Source organism: Sorex fumeus, unplaced genomic scaffold, assembly GCF_029834395.1.
Source record: "Sorex fumeus unplaced genomic scaffold, SorFum_2.1 ptg000101l, whole genome shotgun sequence".
NCBI classification, from domain to species: Eukaryota; Metazoa; Chordata; class Mammalia; order Eulipotyphla; family Soricidae; genus Sorex; species Sorex fumeus.
This window is the reverse complement of record NW_026606158.1, coordinates 940,320-956,859: the sequence shown is the minus strand read 5'-3', so window position 1 is coordinate 956,859 and position 16,540 is coordinate 940,320. Positions and strand designations below refer to the sequence as shown.

Sequence of the window (16,540 nt, the reverse complement as noted above, 5' to 3'; positions counted from 1 at the left end):
TCCTTCCTTCCTTCCTTCTTTCTTTCTTTCTTTCTTTCTTTTTTATGTAGGAGTACTGATATTTATTCAGCCACTGATTAAGCTGAACTTTACCAGACAATGCTTTCTTTTAAAGAATTCTAGATGACGATTCCTCACCCTTTCCCTGCCATGGTCCCCTTGTGACCCTGTTCCCTTCCGGCGGTGGCCCTCCCATTGGCTTCCTGTCCCTTGCGCGTTCCCTGCATTTCTTCAGTTTCCATCCACGGCTCCCTCTGAAGGCCCATGGGGTTGCCGCGTGAGCGTTGGCTGAAACACAGAGCTCGGGAGTCTTCATGACATCACAACGGCTTAGCCTGGAATCGAAAGAGGACAAGGTCCACAAGGATTCTGAAACTGGGCATTTATTGGAAACCACACAGCAGGTCCAGAGCACTTGCCTGGACACCGGGCTCAGAGGATCTGCTCAGGGGATGGGGTGGGGGGAACATTCCAGAACCGGTCATTCGAACATGTGGGAAGGAACGGCCTCCCCGTTTTGGAGAAGCGTGCACCTGACTCCGGGCTGGTCTCAGATGTCCTCCGGCTCCTACCTCCGGGGATCTTTTCCCGAAGGGGATTGCACGCTCGTGGGTTCGCTGTATGAGTCAGTACTCCTACATTTTTTTCACACAGCTGTGCTGGCGCTGTTTCCTTCAGAAACGCCTTTGTTGGGGGCACAGCTGGTGGTGTGGGTGGGCTCCTCGCTGAACGCGGCCTCCAGGATGCCCTGCATGGACTGCCGTGCCTGTCGCCTGAAGTCCTTCCCTAGCAGGGCATAGAGGAAGGGGTTGAAGCAACTATTGGCCGTGGCCAGCGCGATGGACACATGGTCCCAGAAGAGCAGCGCTTCCCCCGAAGGCGTCTCCGGGTCCGTGAAGAGGGACAGGACGCCCACGACGTGGTACGGGGCCCAGCACGCCAGGAAGACCACCACCACCGCCACCGACACGCGCAACGTTTTGCCGCGCGACTTGTGGAAACGGCCCTGGCGGAGGCGCAGGACGAGGAGGCTGTAGCACACCACCATGATGCCAGCCGGCAGCAAGAAGCCCAGCACCAGCCTCGTGAGGGTGATGGCCACCAGCGGGGTGGCCACGTGGTGGCCGAACACGGAATGGCCCATGTAATCATACTGCCAGTACTGCGGCAGCTCCGTGCTGTAGGAGAAACGTTCAACGTCCAGCGCCAACGGCCGGGAATCTGGCAAGAGCAAAGCATCGGAGTTGTTCAGGGGAGTTCTGGGAGGGTCCGTGGGAAATGCACTAGGCATGGCAGCGGGCACCGTGGCATCGAATTGGAAAGAATGGTAGTCTGGGTAATCGAGAGAACCAAAGACACCATAGTTGTAGTTGCAGACGCTGCGGTTGCCCACGACAAAGGTCTCGCGGTACACGAACACAGGTATGCACATGATGAAGGCCGAGGCCCAGACGCAGGCACAGGTGGCCAAGGCGGTCCTCACCTTGCGGTGGTTCTGGCACCAGACGGGCTTGAGCACCAGCAGGCAGCGGTCCAGGCTGATGGCAGTCAGCAGGAAGACGCTGGCAAACATGTTGAGGACGATGACGGAGGGGATGATCTTGCACAGGAGCCAGCCATAAGGCCAGTGCTCCCGGAGTGCCAGGTGGGCCAGGGAGAAGGGCAATGAGAGGCAGCAGAGAAAGTCGGCCAGGGTGAGGTGGAGGAACCAAACCGTGTTCACCGTCCGGCGCATCTTCAGGCCCGTGATCCAGAGCACCAGCCCGTTGCCGGGAAACCCCAGCAGGAAGGTGAGGCTGAGGATGACCATGGAGAGGACCAGGGGAGGCTGAGCCAGAGGCTGTGTGTCTGTAGCGTTGCTCTCGGCTGAGAGAGACTCCATGACGGAACATCTGTGAGAAAGAGAAGCAAGAGGCTGGAGACACGTACAGCCGGGCCTGAAGCTGACTTGGGTGGGAATCCCCAACCACACAGACACAAGCCCTGAGCCCCATCGGAAGTGATCCTGGATGACCCCAAGATGTATCTCCCCACCCAAAAAAACCCCAAACACCAAAATTAACATTTCTTGGGGCTGGGAGTGGAAGTGTTGTTGCCTTTCTTAAAGCTGTAGCCAGCATGTTGGAGTGATAGTACAGTGGGGAGGGCGTTTGCCTTGCACACGGCTGACCCAGGTTCAATCCCTGGCATCCCATGTGGTTCACTGAGCACCGCCAGGAATAATTCCTGAGTGCAGAGTCAGGAGGAACCCCTGAGCATCGCTGGGTATAACCCAAAAGCACAAGGGTTACTCCTGACTCTGCACTCAGGAATTACTCCTGGCAGTGCTCAGGGGACCATATGGGATGCTGGGAATCGAACCCAGGTCAACCACGTGCAAGGCAAACGCCCTACCTGCTGTGCTATTTCTCCAGCCCCACCTTTGTACTATTTCTCTTTTTTTTTTCTTTTTGGATCACACCCGGCAATGCACAGGGGTTGCTCCTGCCTCTGCGCGCAGGAATTACTCCTGGTTGTGCTCAGAGGACCCTATGGGATGCTGGGAATTGAACCCAGGTCGGCCACGTGCAAGGCAAAGCCCTACCTGCTGTGCTATTGCTCCAGCCCTGTACTATTTCTTTTCCCAGAAACTTTTTGTTTGTTTGTTTGTTTGTTTGTTTTGGCCTCCCCCGGTATGATTTGGGGTTCCTCCTAGCTCTGTACTCAGGAATCACTCTTGGCGGTGCTCGGGGGAACATATGGGATGCCAGGGATTAAACCCAGGTCAGCTGCCTGCAAGGCAAACACCCTCCTCGCTGTACTCTTTCTTTCTCCAACCCTGTTTTTTTTTTTTCTAAAGTAAATTTTTAGAATTTTTACCTTCTCACCTATTAGTGTTAAACCACAGACACCCTTGCACTGTTTCAGTGTGTGTGTGTGTGTGAGAGTGTGTGTGTGTGTGTGGTCATTGTTTAGTGCCAGGGATCAAAGTCAGGGGTATATTAGCACGGGGTATATGCTGTACTGCTGAGACACATCCCCTAGTGTCCATTAATGTTTCTTGACTTTACATGGGACCAATCCACAATATAATCTGATCAATAAATTAAAATCTTCCACATCACGCTGTGCATATTGTTGGAAAAACTTTTCAAGTGCAATCAGGGACTCACTCAACCATAAACTGTGTGTCTCACTTGGGGGAGATGCTTGATCACCTGTGCTGAAAAAAAAAATTTTTAATTATGATAAAATCTTGGGACCTGAGGGATAGTACAATGGGTAGGGTATCTTCCTTGAACACGGCTGACCTGGGTTTGATCCCTGGCATCCCATATGGTCATCTCATATCCCATATGATCATCCCTGAGCACTGCCAGGAATGATCCCTGAGCACAGAGCCAAGAGTCAGCTCTGAGCACAGCCAAGTATGACCCCAAAACAAAACAAACAAAATATTATGATAAAATTTATATATATACACACATACATGAAATTTAGCATCGTACTGTTACAAAATTCCTTTCTTCATCCATCTTTCCTTTCTTCCCTTCCTTCCTTCCTTCCTTCCTTCCTTCCTTCCTTCCTTCCTTCCTTCTTTCCTTCCTTCCTTCCTTCCTTGATTATCTCTTTCTATCTTTCTTTCTTTCTTTCTTTCTTTCTTTCTCTCTCTCTTTTTCTTTGTTTCTCTCTCTCTCTTTCTCCCTTCCTTCCTTCCTTCCTTCCTTCCTTGATTATCTCTCTCTTTCTATCTTTCTTTCTTTCTTTCTTTCTCTCTCTCTCTCTTTTTCTTTGTTTCTCTCTCTCTCTCTTTCTCCCTTCCTTCCTTCCTTCCTTCCTTCCTTCCTTCCTTCCTTCCTTCCTTTCTTTTTCCCTCTCTCTTTCTTTCTTTCTTTCTTTCTTTCTTTCTTTCTTTCTTTCTTTCTTTCATTTTGTGGCCACACCCAGGGATTCCTCCTGGCTCTGCACTCACTAATTACTCCTGGCAGTGCTCAGGGGAAATTTTCCATTTTCATAATGGAAAATCGGGGGTCAAACCTGAGGGGGCTGTGTTTAAGGCAAGTGCTTACCCAGTGTCCTATCTCTCCAGCCCCTAGAACTTTTCCACCCTATTATCGGAAACTCTACCTGATAAACAACTCCCCACTTCCCTCTCCCTGTAGCCCCGGGCAAACCACATTCTACTTCCTTCCTATGAAGAGTAACGTAAGTGGACAGTACAATATTGGTACCTTTGTGTCTAGCTTATGTCACTTATCAAGGTTCATTCATATGATAGCTGGCGTCAGAATTTTTTTCTCTCTTTTTAATTTTTGGGTCACATCCAAGGGTGCTGGGGGCATCACATGAGGTGAGGGGATTCAAACCAAGGAAGGCCACATGCAAGGCAAGCACCATAACCCCTGTACCATCTGTCAGATCCTGGTGTCAGAATTTTTTTCCTTTCAAAGGTCAATAGGGAATATTCTACCGGGTACATGTATCACATTTTGTTGATTCTTTCAACTGTTGGATGTGTGAGTTGCTTCCCCCTTTCTGCTATTGTGTAAGCGTTGCTGGGAACATACGTGTAAAAGCAAATTGTTTTATTAGCTTTTTTTTTTCTTTTTTCCAGGTAGTATTGCTGCAATGCACTGGTAAACGGTCCTTGATGAAATACCCAGAGATGATACGAGTTTCCCTCCAACTTACCCCCAAATACTTTTCTAGCTCACTTGTCCACAATTTTATCCAGTCTAGGATCTCACTTTGCATTTGGATGTTATATATCATTTTTTTTTGGTTTTGGGGGCACACCTGGTGGTCCTCAGAGGCTGCTCCCAGTTCAGTGCTCAGAGGTCACTCCGGGTGGTGCCCAGGGAGCCCTACCACGTCGGGGATCAAACCCAGGCTTCCTGCATGTACTCCAGCCTCTGGAGCTGTCGCCTTGGTGCTGGATGTTATTTTTAAGTCCTTTCCTTTAGCTTCACTTCCCTTTTTCAGAAGATACTGACTCAGGCCCAAGAGATAGAGCAGAGGATGAGGCACTTGCCTTGTATGTGGGTGACCTGGGTTCAAATCCCACATGTAGCCCCCCAGAACCACCAGCAATGATCCCTGAGAACAGAACCCTCAGCACAGCTGGGTGTGGCCCCCAAACAGAGAACTCTGCCACCTCCCAAAGCCCCTCCCCCAAAACCCACCAAAACACTAAGTGGTTTTGGGTTCTTTTGTTCTCATGACACTGTTTTTTTTTTTTTTTGAGTCATTTCTGGCGGTGCTTTTGGCTGGCCTGTATGCAAAGCAAGTAATCTACCTGCTCCGATGCCTCACCACACACTTTTATTCTTATTTGGCTTTTTGAATCACACCCAGCGAAGCTCAGGGGTTACTCCTGGCTCTGCACTCAGAAATTACTCCTGGCAGTGCTCAGGGGAACCATATAGGATGCTGGGGATTGAATCCCGGTTGGCCATGTACAAGGCAGACGCCCTCCTTGCTGGACTATTGCTCCAGCCCCAGCACACACTTCTTTCTTAACCCTTTCTACTTTGTCTCCTACTCATCCATTAAAATCACCTCTCTGTGGAAAATGCAAACATCTTTGTCTCTGTCTTCATTCTTCATCAAATCATTCACAATGTGTGAATGATTTGATGCCTTGACTTCTTAAGACTCGCTTCCAGAGACATTATTGTGCTTACATAACTGTACCCAAGCTCAGATACTTATCTCTATAGCTCTCTTGAGCAAGTCACCGTTCCAAGCTAATCACTGTCATCACTGTCCTCCTGTTGTTCATCAATTTGCTCGAGCAGGCCCAGTAACGTCTCCTTTGGAGACTTTGTTGTCACTGTGTTTGGCATATCGAATACATCACGCGGAGCTTGCCAGGCTCTGCCGTGCAGGCGAGATCCTCTCGGTAGCTTGCCGGGCTCTCTGAGAGGGGCGGAGGAATCGAACTCGGGTCGGCCATGTTGGCTGCGTGCAAGGCAAACGCCCTACCGCTGTGCTATCGCTCTAGCCCATTCCAAGCTAATGGCATTTGGAATTCCTTGGTCAAAGCTGCTAATGGCATAACCTGAAATTATGTCCTTCACCTTTACCCCTATATATATTTTTTCCCACCTTCAATCTCTGTTGACATTCTTTTTTCCTTTTTAATAATTTTTAGATTTTTTTAGTGAATCACCATGAAGTACAGTTACAGACTTACGAACTTTCGTGCTTACGTTTCAGTCATACAATGATCAAGTACCCATCCATCCACCAGTGCCCGTTCTCCACCACCAATGTTCCCAGTATCCTTCCCACCACCATCCAGTCCACTCCCTACACCGCCCTCTGTGGCAGGCACATTCCCTTTTGCTCTCTCTCTCCTTTTGGGTATTGTGGTTTGCAATACAGGTATTAAGTGGCCATCATGCTTGGTCTATAGTCTACTTTCAGCACACATTTCTCCTCCATAGCAGGCCCTCCAAGCATCCTTTACTTGGTGGTTGCTTCTCTATCTGAGCTGCCTTTTCCCCCAGCATCTGAGGGTGGCTTCCCAGCCGTGGAATCCTCCTGGTCCTTATCTCTACTATCCTATGGTGTTAGTCTCCCATTCTGTTGCTTTATATTTCACAAGTGAATGCAGTCCTTCTATGTCTGTCTCTCTCTTTCTGACTCATTTCACTTAGCATGATACTCTCCATGTTGATCCACTTACATGCAAATTTCATGACTTAATCTTTGTTGAAATTCTTTAAAGTCAGGCTTAAACATTTTATCTTCCTTGAAACCTTCTCTTGTAATCCCAGTAAGAAATAAGTTCTTCAGCCGTTTAAATATATTTTGGCTTGTGGTTGAACAACTTTTTTCATATTCTCTCTGCAATAGCACATTTTTTTTCGGGGGGGGTGCCACACCCAGCTGTTTTCAGGACTTACTCCTGGCTCTGTGCTCAGGAATTACTCCTGACGGTGCTTGGGGGACCATACGGGATGCTGGGAATCGAACCCGGCTCAGCCTTGTGCAAGGCAAACGCCATTTCTCCAGCCCTTAAAGCTGTTCTATAAGAGATCACTAACATGTTGTTAAAGGTTGAGCCTTGTGTGCTTTTATATACATATATATATATCTGTAAAAAAATGTATTTCCCTCGAAGATTGGTTGCCTATTACTTTGAACCCCGTCAAATGTGGTGTGGTACTCTTGGAGTATGAATAGGGTATGTGATATGTTTTTTTTTTATGTTTTGCTTTTTGGGTCACACCTGGCGATGCACAGGGGCTACTCCTGGCTCTGCACTCAGGAATTACTCCTGGCGTTGCTCAGGGGACCATATGGGATGCCAGGAATCGAACCGGGGTCGGCTGCGTGCAAGGCAAATGCACTACCTGCTGTGCTATCTCTCCAGCCCCAGGGTATGTGGTATAAAGTGTCCAGAAATAGGTTCACTCGTGGGTAAGGCTTGATCTGAGTGTGTGGAGAGTGGCTGTGAGCATGGTGGCAGTTGAGTTCTGGAGGTTTTCGGCTGCTGGGGCTGTGTCCCTTGGCGTGAGGAGGGGTCTCACCTGCCCGCCTCTGGGGAGCCCTGAGTGAAACAGCCTGGCGAACAATTCTTAATATATATATATATATATGTATATATATATATATATATATGTCTCCTGCCCCCGCGCCTGGCTGTCCTCACCGGGGCCTCTTGGAGGGGGGAGGGTTGAGTTTCTCTCTCCCCCCGCCCCCGCCCTGAGCAGAGCCCCAGCAGCTGAGGACCTCCGGAGCCAGCCATGGCCATGCTGGGACCACTCTCCACATGTCCAGATGGTCCTCATGCATGAAAGAACTGGCAGAGGAACCCAGGCATGCGGGTCCCGGGGCTGAGGTCTCCAAGCCTACTCGGATTGGGACTGGGCCTTCTCCAACCAGACCCCCCCATCTTCCAGTTGGTAGGCGTCACACCCACCAGCTGCTGCCAGCGCCAGGTTGGTCCCATCAACAGCCAAGATGCAGAGACTATAAAACCCAGCTCCCGGAAGCACGCGGCTGCATTCACGGCCCCGCGACATCTTATTATCTTATTTTTCCTTTGGAAAACCTGGCAGGCTACCAAAAGTATCCTGCCTGCACAGCAGAGTCCAGCAAACTTCCCGTGTCGTACTCAATATGCCAAATACCAGTAACAATGATGGGTCTCATTCTCCGAATCCTGAAAGAGTATTGAAATGGCTCTTTTAAAATCTCAGGACTAGGAAAAAGGAGACGTTACTGGTGCCTGCTCGAGGAAATCGACGAACAACAGAATGATCGTGATCGTGATCGTGATTGTGATCATTTAAAAAAAAACCACACTTGGTGGTTCTCAGAGCTTACTCCTGGCTCTGTGCTCAGGGCTTACTCCTGGCGGTGCTCAGGGTTCTGGGGATGAATACAGGTTGGCCACATGCAAGGCAAAGAGTCCCGCCCATTAGACTATTTTATCCACTAAGAAAGCAATTTCTTCTAGCTTCCTTTGTTTGTTTTTCCCCATTCCCAATTCTTACTTTTACTGTCATGGGGTTCGCGACTTCCTTTTTGAGCAGTCCAAAGTTTATTTTTATTTTTAGCTTATTTTCTTGCTACTTGGCAGTAATTCAGCTGAACAAAAATATTGTCATTGCCATAGGGACTTTTTTTTTGGGGGGGGGAGATGCCATTCTGGGGATCGAACCCAAGGCCTTACAGAGGCAAGCACATGCTCTCCCACAGAGCCCCAGCCCCAGCCCTGTCATTGGGTCCTATGTATTTAGCAGAAGTTAAAAAAGCTAAGTCAACAAAATAATAAAGAAGTGTTTCTATTCCTCTTTTGGTAGCCCGACTTAGATATTTGAATATTATCAGAGACCTGTTTCCTGACCCAATGCTCTACCTGCCAGCTCTTGTGGTCCATTGCCTTAGTCCGGAGCACGTTGCTTTATAAATCACATTTTTGAGAATGCGGTGAATAGAATGCTCTCATTGAGAGGAAACTAGCCAGGCGTCTTCTCTTTCCTCTGTGTTGGTTTCACAGTTTCGCACACTGAAACTCAGAGCAACTAGAGAGTACACACGCCCTAGGTCTGAAGACTGTCACCCCTCTTTCTCTCTTTTTTTTTTTTCTCCTTATAGAGAATCACCAAATGGAACATCATTCCTGAAAAGAACAAGCTGAGTCCTCTGGAACTGAGCTCTATTTTAGATAGCATTTATTATGTTTTTTTTTTTCTTCTTTTTTTTTTAAATATCTGTTTTGAAGTGGAAAATTTATGAATCAGGGTTTTTATCTCTCAGAACAGGGTCATTTTTCTTTCTTTTTATTTTTTTTGATTTTTGGGTCACACCCGGTGATGCTCAGGGGTTCCTCCTGGCTCTGAACTCAGGAATTACTCCTGGCAGTGCTCAGGGGACCATAGGGGATGCCGGGGATCGAACCCAGGTTGGCTGCGTGCAAGGCAAACACTCTACCCACTGTGCTATAGCTCCAGTCCCCACAGCATCATTTCTTACACATCTTAAGAATTTTTTTGGTTTAGGGTAACATCTGACAGTACTCAGGGCTTACACCTGACTGGGCGGTCAGGAATACTCCCGACAGTGCTCAGGGGACCATATGTCAAGCCAGGGATCAAACTGGATTAGCTGCATGCAAAGCAAGTGCCTTACCTGTCATACTATTTCTCTGGCCCTGACAGAATTTAAAACCATGTCTTATATGACATAAAGATGAAAGATGACGTAAATGAATGTTCTTGGGGGAAGAGTTACAGTTGTTACTTTTTCAACTATGATAGCAAAGAAAAGTAAATTTGGGAAGCAAATATTAATGAGTAGATGAGAGAATCAATAGCCACAAGAAATGAGCAACACGTTTTAAGAAAGAAGGAAATGAGAAAAATAAGACAAAGATATATAGAGAACAATAGACTATTAGTGACTTGAAAAAACCAAACAAGGGGCTGGAGCAATAGCACAGCGGGTAGGGCGTTTGCCTTGCACGCGGCCGACCCGGGTTCAATTCCCGGCGTCCCATATTGTCCCCTGAGCACCGCCAGGGGTAATTCCTGAGCGCAGAGCCAGGAGTAACCCTTGTGCATCGCCAGGTGTGGCACAAAAAGCAAAAAAAAAAAAAAAAAAAAAACAACCAAAAAACCATAAAATGAAGCGAGGAAGCTACCTCTTAAAATATGATGGAGGGGCCGGAACGATAGCACAGAGGTTAAGGCATTTGCTTTGCACTTCACAGGCCCTGGTTTAATCCCTCATGCCACATATAGTTTCGCAAGCACCACCAGGAATGGCCTGAGTACAGAGCCAGGAGTAATCCCTGAGTAACCCTGGGTATGCCCCCCCACAAACAAACAAACAAACAAACTAATGGAAAAACACGGAGAAGGAAGAATGGCATAAAATTCGCAATTGGTTCCAGAAAGAAGCTAATAATATATGAATCCATAATAAAAGAATGAACAGATAGGGGACTAGGTAGCAGAAGAACGGAGGCCATAAAAATGCTAGGGAAGAAATAGAAATTGAGGAGAGGGAGGTTGACCGTCTACATCTACAGAACTTAAGACTTTGAGACTTCTTTTAACCCACAGATTAAAGGAAGAGCAGAACGGAGTAGTTCTCAACCCGAGCCCCACCATAAGCAAAACAAACTAGGCACAAATTATCAGGAAAATTAAATTTTTTTCTTACCCAAAGCCCGAGCCTGCGGGAGCGATGGGGACCTCTGGAGATTTCCCCTGTGGTGTTGCCTGCTCCCCACTAACCACACAGGCAAGTCATGAAGGGTGTTAGGAAATGTGCTGAGTTCTTCCTTCCTCTCTGAGTTTCTGATGATAAATCAGACCTCACACTTTGCACTCTCAGAATTCACAGAAGAGTTTCAAAAGCGAATTCTTGGAGACCAAGTTTTTTTTCACAGGAACTCGGAACTGGCAGAGAGAGAGAGAAACAGAGGGAAGGGGAGAGAAAGAGAGAAAGAGAGAGAGGGAAAGGGAGAGAAAGGGAAAGAGAGAAAAAGAAAGAGAGAGAAGAGAGAGTTTCTGGAGTGAGATTATGTCACTTCTTACTTGAGTTTTCGTGTTCTTCAGTCCCACAAAGACAAAACCAAAACCAGACCCAATGATGTAAGCAGATGGGGGGGACCCAGCCCCATGGAATGAATCGCCGCCAGCATCTTTTAAAGGGTTGATATGTGTGAGGAAATGTGCCAGGCCAAAAATCAGATGAGCTCGACTCTATTCATCTCTAGGTTGATGATCTGTTGCGAATATATAAACACTCTCCCCTCCGCACCATTGCTCCCACCCCTCACCTGCTCATCTGTAATTCTCTCATAAGCAAGGAGAGAAATTGAAAGAGGAACTGTTCCGTCTGGGTTCCTGCTCCTGCCACGCCCACGACAGGTGTATTTTTGTAGTAGTTGCTGTGGGTTAGGCAGGATCATTGCTTTCACTTATTTATTATTTTTTTGTTGGTTTGGGGGGCCTTGCCTGGTGATGCTCAGGGGTGACTCCTGGCTCTGTGCTTAGGAATTACTCCTGGTGGTGCTCAGGGGGACATAGGGGGATGCTGGGGATTGAACCTGGGTCAGCTGCATGCTAGACATATGCCTTCCCCCTGCCATGCTATCGTTCTGGTCCCCGGGTCACAGCCTTTTAGCAGCAGCCACTGCTAAAAGCCCATTGGCTTCTTTATTTGCTTTTTGGGTCACACTGGGCTATGCATAGGGATTATCCCTGGCTCTGCACTCAGGAATTACTCCTGGTGGTGCTCAGGGGACCATATGGGATGCTGGGAATCGAACCCATGTCGGCCATGTGCAAGGCAAACGCCCTTCCCACTGTGCTATGGCTCCAGCCCCACCCACTGGCTCCTGAGCTTCTGGATTCTTTTGTTTATTTGTGTGTTTGTTTATGGGCCATACCCAGTGATTGTCAGAGTGCTCTCCTGGCTCTGCACTCAGGGATCACTCCTGGCGGGACTCGGGGGTCTATATGGGGTGCTGGGGATCAAACCTGGATTGGCCACGATCAGGCCACTGCCCTAAACCATGCACTATCGCCAAGGCCCTGAAGACTTTCTTTTGTGGGGAAAAGGGGTTTGGGTCACACCTCTGCGTGCACTGGGGCTATTCCTGGCTGTGACCTCAAGACGGATCTTTGGCAGTGCTTAGGGGATCATTCATGTATAGTGCTGGGGATTTGAGTCAGGGTCAGCTACATGCAAGGTGTCTTGTCTCCTGTCTGGCTCTGAAATTCTTTCAGTGGTTTCTATTTTACTGGCTGGGTGTGACATTTTGAGTAAGAAATGCAGCTTTGACTTTCTGGTTTCTGGCACTCCTCAAAGCCCTTGGCACTTCCTAAGAATTTATTGAGAATGATGAAGGCATGTTTTGTTTCGTTGATGAAATGATTTGGACTGCACCTTGGAGATGGGTAGTCAGGAAAACAAACCAAGTGATTAGGGCCTGGACCTTACATTCTGGGGCGTCACATAGCCAATGATGCTTGAGAATCACGCTTGCCCGTGTTAGGTGCTTGGAAGATAATGTAGCGTTGGAAATTGAACCCAGGACTTCTGCGCTTGAAGCATGTGCTCCAGTTCTTCAAGGTTTCTCCCCAGCTGCTGTTTTCTTCCTTCCTTCCTTCCTTCCTTTCTTTCTTTCTTTCTTTCTTTCTTTCTTTCTTTCTTTCTTATTATTGGTGGTGGTGGTGGTGGGAGATCCTTACTTCTGACCTTCTTGGGGTTCACTCCTAGTAATGGCCAGATGACCATATGTGATATGGGAATGAAAGCAATATTGGCCACATGCAAGGCGAGCATCTTAACGTTTGTACCATCTCTTTGATCTCTCCTTTTTTTTTAATTAAAAATTAATTTTGTGGGGCTGGAGCAATAGCACAGCAGGTAGGGCATTTGCCTTGCACATGGCCGACCCGAGTTCAATTCCCAGCATCCCATATGGTCCCCTGAGCACCGCCAGGTGTAGTTCCTGAGCGCAGAGCCAGGAGTTACCCCTGTGCATTGCCGGGTGTGACCCCCTCCAAAAAAAATAAAATTAATTTTGTTTGGGGCTGGAGAGATAGCACAGTGGGTAGGGCATTTGCCTTGCACGTGGCCAAACCTGGTTCGATTCCCAGCATCCCCTGTGGTCCCCTGAGCACTGCCAGGAGTAACTCCTGAGTGCAGAGCCAGGAGTAACCCCTGTGCATCACCAGGTGTGACCCAAAAAGCCAAAAAAAAAAAAAAAAGAAAATTAATTTTGTTTGCTCCCTTCATCGCTCTTTCCTTGGTTGTTGTTGTGATGACCCATTGCACACAACCCTTGGCTGTGGTGCTCGGGCATCTCTTAGTTATGTTCCTTGCTGGGGTGTATGGCCACAACCTGCAGTTCTCAGAATCCCAAGAAGTAGAAGAGCCAGGTCCCATGGAAGAGCTTTCGGGGTCATGCTTAGTGTCGAGGGGATATGGCGGAATTTGAACTCATGACCATCGGCTTGCAAGGCAGCTGCTCTAAACTCGAGTTTCTCAAGGAATTCCAAGAGGCTCACAGGTGAAAAAGGCATAAATGAGGGCCAATAGGAAAGAGGGGGTAGGGAAGTGTCACAGGCAGGAAGCAAGGTGGAAAGAGATGCTCTAAGCCACTGCACTATTCCTACGGGCCTGAGGATTCCAACTTCTAGCTACCAGGTACCAGGTACCAGGTACCAGTACAGCTGAAGATTGTGTCAACTGCCAACAGTTAATGACTAAATCCAATGGTTTTCAACCTCTGGTCTAGAGACTGGGGCCACTTCACAGGTCTAGCACTGTAGCATCGTAGCACTGTCCTCCCGTTGTTTATCAATTTGCTTGAGCGGGCACCAGTAATGTCTCCATTGTGAGACTTGTTGTTACTGTTTTTGGAATATAGAATACGCCACGGGCTGGAGTGATAGCACAGAGGTAGGGCGTTTGCCTTGCGTGCAGCCAGCCCGGCTGAGCCGGGTTTGATTCCTCCGCCCCTCTCGGAGAGCCTGGCAAGCTACCGAGAGTATTCAATATGCCAAACACAGTAACAAGAAGTCTCACAATGGAGACGTTACTGGGCCTGCTCGAGCAAATCGATGAACAACGGGAGGACAGTGTTTGTTTGAATACGCCACGGGGAGCTTGCCAGGTTCTGCAGTGCGGGCGGGATACTCTCGGTAGCTTGTGGGGCTCTCCAAGAGGGATGGAGGAATCGAACCCGGGTCGACCGTGTGCAAGGCAAATGCCCTACCCGCTGTGCACAGGTCTAGAAAAGATGAAAGTCACTGGTCTTCTGCCTGGGTTGTAGCTGCTGGTCCACTGTCCAGTACGCAGGACAAGAGCCTGTCTGCAAAATGGATTAAGAACATCTATTTAATCAACCACACTGATGTAATGAGGCCTCCATAAAAATAAAAAAAAAGTGAAACTGGGTTTGGAGAACTTCTGAGTTGATTGCACATATGGAGATTTGGGGAGAGAGCATGCTAATAAGAGAGGATTTGGGAATTCCCTGCCTTTTCCCCATACTTTGCCATATGTAACTCTTCCATCTGGCTGTTTAGAAATGATGGCTTTAAAAAAATTATAACAAATGAGTCATTTGATATGCCACTTAATAGGTAAAGCATTTCTGAGTTCTGTGAGTCGCTCGAGAAAATGAATCAAAACCCAAGGAAGAGATGGGTTATACACCTCTGATTTATAGTCAGTGGGTGAGAAGTGCAGGTAAAAATCTGGACTTGAGGGGCTGGAATGATTACACAGTGGGTAGGGCATTTGCCTTGCACGCGGCTGACTGGGGCTGGACTCCCAGCATCCCATATGGTTCCCTGAGCACCCCCAGGAGTAATTCCTGAGTGCATGAGCCAGGAGTAACCTCTGTGCATCGCTGGGTGTGACCCAAAAAGAAAAAAATTTATAACAAATGAGTCATTCGATATGTCATTTAATAGGTAAAGCATTTCTTCTAGTTCTAGTTCACTTTTTTTTTTTGCTTTTTTTTGGGTCACACCCGGCGATGCTCAGGGGTTACTCCTGGCTCATGCACTCAGGAATTGCTCCTGGCGGTGCTCGGGGGACCATATGGGATGCTGGGAATCGAACCTGTGTCGGCCATATTGGCTGCGTGCAAGGCAAACACCTTACTCGCTGTGCTATCCACTCCAGCCCCGCATTTCTTCTAGTTCTGTGAGACACTCGAGCAAATGAATCAAAACCCAAGGAAGAGATGGTGGGAACCTCTGATTTATAGTCAGTGGGTAAGAAGTGCAGGTAAAAATCTGGACTTGAGAGGCAGGAGAGTGATAGTACAGTGGGTAGGGCGGTTGCCTTGCATGCCGGGTTCAATTCCCAGCATCCCATATGGTACCCTGAGCACTGCCAGGAGTTTTTCCTGAGTGCAAAAGCCGGGAGTAACCCTTGATGCCAGCGGGTGTGACCCAAAAAGCCAAAAAAATAAAATAAAATCTGGACTTGAGTTGGGAGTTGGTAAGTTGGAGGGCAGGAAGGCAGTCTTGTACAATCAAATGCCATCTCCAGGTTGGAATGTCAGAATAGAGAAGAGCCGAATTCTCAGACAACCGATTCCCATCCGAGAATTGTTTATTGGTGTGGGAACACTTCCCCAGACACGCTGGGAGTGAGTCCAGGAATTGCAGAGAGACTGGCTGATTGGGGGGGAATATTTGCTGTAGCTTCTCAGGAGAAAGATCAGCCACAGACAAATGACACAGCACTTCAAGCAGTCCTGGGACATAAGCGCTCCAAAAATGTTAGTAACGATTATGTCAAAGAGCTAATGTGGCTCCCAGTGGCCGATTAAAGCAAAAAATATTTACAGAATGTTCTCTTCTCAGCATGAAGTCACGTACTTGCCATCAAATTAAATCCCAGCCCGGCATCTTCTGAGTTGTGAATTGTACATACGCTTTTCTCCCGAGTATACAACAGCCTAATTAGGTACCTCGTTGTACTAGAACCAAGCAAGAAGATAAATCAAAGCACAAAGACACCCAGGACTTACAGCAATTCCCTTGCAAGTACATTGAAACCCCAAAGTACCAATCCTATCATATTCATGATTGATCCGCTGACTCTGGGACCTTGAAACAATAAGCTAGATTTAGCATGTTATTATACTAGGAGGGTTTTAAAGAAAAGATCATAAACTTCATTCCTTCGACTGATTTGTTGGATATTGATTTTTTTCTTTCTTTTTGTTTTGTTTTTGGTTCACACTCAATGGTGCTCAGGGATTATTACTTTTTTTTTTCCTTTTGTCCTCGCTGGGGCCCTTTGGAGGGGAGCGGATTGAGTTTCCACCCTGACCAGGGCTCCAGCAGCCGAAGACCTCCAGAACCAGCCACCACCATGCTGGGACCACTCTCCATAGGCATTGAAGGTACTGGCAGAGGAACAAAGGCATGCGGGTCCCAGGGCAGAGATCTCCAAGCCTGCTCAGATCGGGGCTGAGCATCCTCCACCCAGATCCTCCAAATTTCAGTAGGCAGGGGTCACACCCACCAACTGGCCCCCTGGTGCTGTGTAATCCCATCAACGG

General features: G+C 48.0%; 1 protein-coding gene across 1 annotated transcript; it reads right to left on the bottom strand.

The window, feature by feature from the left end:
* Positions 1-407: 407 nt before the first annotated feature.
* C3AR1 (complement C3a receptor 1) lies at positions 408-10,712 on the bottom strand. Its single transcript, XM_056134712.1, has 2 exons — positions 10,660-10,712; positions 408-1,892 (listed from the first exon to the last, which is right to left on the bottom strand). Exon 2 carries the CDS (start codon positions 1,880-1,882, stop codon positions 647-649), a length of 1,236 nt encoding a protein of 411 aa, XP_055990687.1. The 5' UTR covers positions 1,883-1,892; positions 10,660-10,712; the 3' UTR covers positions 408-646.
* Between the last annotated feature and the right edge of the window lie 5,828 nt (positions 10,713-16,540).